General features: G+C 39.6%; 1 protein-coding gene across 1 annotated transcript; it reads right to left on the bottom strand.

The window, feature by feature from the left end:
• Window positions 1–1,106: 1,106 nt before the first annotated feature.
• Window positions 1,107–1,432, bottom strand: LOC117175144 (histone H4). The gene has a single exon (XM_033364736.1). It carries the CDS (start codon window positions 1,424–1,426, stop codon window positions 1,115–1,117), a length of 312 nt encoding a protein of 103 aa, XP_033220627.1. The 5' UTR covers window positions 1,427–1,432; the 3' UTR covers window positions 1,107–1,114.
• Window positions 1,433–1,507: the final 75 nt, after the last annotated feature.

The following is a 1,507-nucleotide window of genomic DNA, read 5'->3' as shown; positions in this document are numbered from 1 at the left end:
ACCATGACGTGATGGGTGATTTTTGATACCGAATTTGAATTCAGCGCCCCAAAATCCATAGGAATACGTGTGTCTTGTTATCAGATCCGCACACTTTTTTTTTGTGTGGCTGTGTTATTAACAGTTTTTAAACGACGATTAGAAAAATAATTCATTGTTTCTAATATTTTCAGAACTTCTAATACTAAGGGCCGATTTCCGGCCGGTTATGGAGTTTAATCAGTGATTAAGTAACATAACCCCGAAATTGAAGTGCAAGTGTAGTATACAGAAAAGAAATATGGCTCTGTTTTACAATGATATTTTATCCTCATCTGATGATGATGAAATGCTTAACCACATTCAGAGAAGGCCACGAATATTCAGACACAATTACAACCTCTCTTCTATTACACTTGCCCCTGAAAACACTCGTAACCTCAAACTTTGGGAATCTTATCATATGCTAATATGGCGCCGAGTGTTCATGAAGAACTTCGGTCTAACCAATCAGATTTGCCGTTACAACAGAAAGACCTAGAAACTAGACCTTATTACGAACAAAGTATATGATTAGCTAACCAGAGGTTGAAAATGCTAGGTAGAACGCATCCCTGTTTAACGCTGATTTAATCATTGATTAAAAAATAATCATGGATTTAATCAGAGTTAGTGAAATTGGCGTAAGTCGGTAAATACTTAAAAATCCGAAAATGAGTTATTTATTGTCGCAGACACACTCATCGTGCGCTGTACCCGTGGCTCGCATGTTTGAGGGGGCCTAGGACGCGCGTCTGTTGAAGCCCGCGATTCGCGCTCAGATATTTATTCTTTGCATTTGGAATGCTTGAATAAAACTTTATCAAAAAGATCTCTTTAGATCGCAATATTTATATGCATGTTCATATTCTGACTTTTTACTTAAATAAGTATAGTTAAAAGATTAAGTTTCTCAAAGCTCTGTAGGCTCTGAGGTACACATTATTATCGTGGCACTCGCGCTGCACCAAAACTGCGTGACCTGTCAAAAAGTAATGCATATCAAATTTGTCATGGAAAAGAAATTATCCTTCGTGAGAAATATTTGGTGGCCCTGAAAAGGGCCGATTGATTGCATAAAGAGGTGCTAAAATGATTAACCGCCAAATCCGTAGAGAGTACGGCCTTGACGTTTCAGAGCATAGACAACGTCCATGGCGGTGACAGTCTTCCTTTTGGCATGCTCTGTGTAGGTAACAGCGTCACGGATGACATTTTCAAGGAACACCTTCAGAACACCACGGGTTTCTTCGTAAATCAAACCAGAAATACGCTTGACACCACCGCGACGAGCCAAACGGCGAATAGCGGGCTTGGTGATTCCCTGGATGTTATCACGAAGAACCTTACGATGGCGTTTCGCTCCTCCTTTCCCCAGGCCTTTACCTCCCTTTCCGCGACCAGTCATTTTTCAGCACCAAGTACTACGTTCAACAAAAGCAAACGACGAATGATAATTTCCTTTTTTTTTTTTTTTTTTTTTTTTTTT

Source organism: Belonocnema kinseyi, chromosome 1 (assembly GCF_010883055.1).
Source record: "Belonocnema kinseyi isolate 2016_QV_RU_SX_M_011 chromosome 1, B_treatae_v1, whole genome shotgun sequence".
NCBI lineage: Eukaryota > Metazoa > Arthropoda > Insecta > Hymenoptera > Cynipidae > Belonocnema > Belonocnema kinseyi.
This window is presented reverse-complemented; position numbering and strand designations above follow the sequence as displayed.

Bases quoted from the DNA above. Each gene is read 5' to 3' on its own strand.
- LOC117175144 (XM_033364736.1), bottom strand. From the start codon at position 1,426: ATGACTGGTCGCGGAAAGGGAGGTAAAGGCCTGGGGAAAGGAGGAGCG.